Source organism: Nematolebias whitei, chromosome 19 (genome assembly GCF_014905685.2).
Source record: "Nematolebias whitei isolate Nwh7 chromosome 19, NemWhi1, whole genome shotgun sequence".
Classification (NCBI taxonomy): Eukaryota; Metazoa; Chordata; class Actinopteri; order Cyprinodontiformes; family Rivulidae; genus Nematolebias; species Nematolebias whitei.
This window is the reverse complement of record NC_056516.1, coordinates 13,504,596-13,506,990: the sequence shown is the minus strand read 5'-3', so window position 1 is coordinate 13,506,990 and position 2,395 is coordinate 13,504,596. Positions and strand designations below refer to the sequence as shown.

The window sequence follows — 2,395 nt, the reverse complement described above, 5'->3', positions numbered from 1 at the left end:
GTATTTTTTTCTCCTCAGGTTCCACGTGTGTGCCCAGAGTTTGCCCTTTGGTCAGACAGTTGCTAAAAATCCAGTTTACTTCCTGCAGATGATATGGGACATGGCCCAGTACACCAACAAGCTCATCAGGTCCAGCAACAAGGGTAACACTTTCACTTTGGACATCCAACGAAGGATCAGGGGAAATGTTTGATTTTATAGTTTCATCTCTTTTCTCTCTGCAGGACTGACTTTGGGTGGTAAAGACCAGACAGGCACGGTTCAGTTTGAGGCGGTGGAGCTGCTCTTCTGTCTGTCCTTCCTGCTGGTTCTGTCCAAGCATCGTTCACTTTATAAAGATCTGCTGCCGCACCTGCACAAACGTGTGTCCCTACAGCAAACACAAGTGTTTATAGTTTCATAGCAAATCTAAAATAAGGAGCACAAATAGTTTTTTCCTGTGAACTTATCACCAACACTGAAGTGAACATTTAGTCTAGTTTCACATTTCATAAGTTTATCAGTCAGAGTTTCTTTATTGTCATTCCACCACATGTGGTACATATGGTGGAACGAGATTGTTGTACTCAGGGTCCCAGTTTCATTCATTCATTCAACCTTTATTTAAACAGACAAGTCACATTGAACTCGAAGACTCATTTACAAGTGAGATCTGTTTGGACAGACAATAAAGGTGATGAAAAATGACACATAGGGTATGGAGACAAAAAAAATATTCCTAACGCGCTTTTAACCTCTGTTTGAAGGTCAACAGTGTGGTAATGAAAAATAATCTCGCACACGAGCGCATCATGACACCGACATTACGTGTGTGTGTGTGTGTGTGTGGGGGGGGGTGATGCAAGGGCAGTGAGCAGCCAGAGACAACACACAGAGGCACTGCAGCGTTCAGATAAAATCACTTAGTTCATAAAGTTCCCTCTGCAGAGATCCGTGCACACTCGGGGTGGGTGTCGAGGACCAGAGACGAATCCAGAGTTCTGAAATGATGACAGAATGTTTATTCAGCTGGACTCCTCTGAAAAGTTCATGGAAATTCCTCAGTAGGAGGGGAGGGAGGGGGTAGAGGATCAGGTTACAAAACTTCCAGGCGGGTTGAGATAAGATCACCTGTCAGCAGTCAGGGAGCCACATTCAGATAAATACGATTGTTTTGGGGACAGACAGAACTTTAATGACTTAATGACATCTACCTTGAGTCTGTGTCGGTCCACTCAGATTTGAAATGTTCAAATTAAATGACCACACCAATGGAACATGCCTGAGAATAATCCCCGTGCTCTGATTCATTCTGCCAAAAGTCTGGGTGCTCGAGGCACGAACCAAGTCATCATATAAGGCAGGCAGCCTGACCAGGTCCAGATTTGCTGCCGACGACTTCCTTGTTTGTTGATAGACCAGGAACCAGTTATCATAAATCCAATTATAAATGTGTCCTTAAAATCCACAGTCGACCGCAGAGATAGACGCATCATCAAGTCTTCAAAGTCGATGAGATATCCAGCTGCGTGCCAACAGGGAAAATAGGTTCACCTAAAGCCTGTCTTCTCTTCAAAGAAATGTTGTAAAGTATGTTGAGGGACCAACTGATCAAATCCAAGTCCATAGTTATGATTCAGAAGATTTGTAGAAGAGAGGCTCTAAAGCAGTTTCACAGACAGGACAGAGCTAAAGCAAAGTGGAGAGGGAGAGGAGGAGACGTCCGCCCTTGAGAACAAGTGTTGAATGATGATGTTACAACCAACAATAAAATGTAAAAGAAAAACATCAACTAAATATACACTAAGCACTAGTAGCATCCATCAATCATCTTTTACCCGCTTCTTCCATTTAGGGTCACGGGGGTCGCCGGTGCCCATGTCCAGCAATCACTGTGCGAGGAGCAGGGGACACCCTGGACAGGTCTTCAGTCCATCGCAGGGACACAGAGACAAACGAGACAAACAACCATTCACTCTCTCACTCACACCTAGGGACAATTTAGAGTCACCAATCAGTCTAACATGCGTGTTTTTGGTCTGTGGGAGGAAACTGGAGTACCTGGAGAAAACCCACGCATGCACAGAGAGAACATGCAAACTACACCCAGAAAGGCCCCCAGACCGGGATTTGAACCGGGGACCTGTGCGCTGAGAGGCAGCAGCAGCTCTACCAGTTGCACCACCTTGCTGCCCCACTAACAGCATAAAAACTACGTCAAACAGCATCACGAACATGAGTCTGTGTGAGCAGATGAGCACGCATGAACACAGCAACATGAAACAGATCAGCAGCACCATGAAACAGATCAGCAGCAACATGAAACAGATCAGCAACATGATGTGATTTTTTTCACAGTGATTATCCTGGTTAGAGATTCATGAGTCTAACAGCCTCAGGGTAGAAGCTGTTCCTC

The 2,395-nt window shown here is 45.1% G+C and overlaps 1 protein-coding gene across 1 annotated transcript in view; it reads left to right on the top strand.

The window, feature by feature from the left end:
- The window catches only part of tert (telomerase reverse transcriptase), a 41,292-nt gene that overhangs the window by 30,524 nt on the left and 8,373 nt on the right, over positions 1-2,395 (top strand). Inside the window, exons 14-15 of the mRNA XM_037693635.1 lie at positions 19-143; positions 225-362. Of these exons, the coding sequence (XP_037549563.1) occupies positions 19-143; positions 225-362 (263 nt within the window). The remainder of the gene's footprint in view (positions 1-18; positions 144-224; positions 363-2,395) is intronic.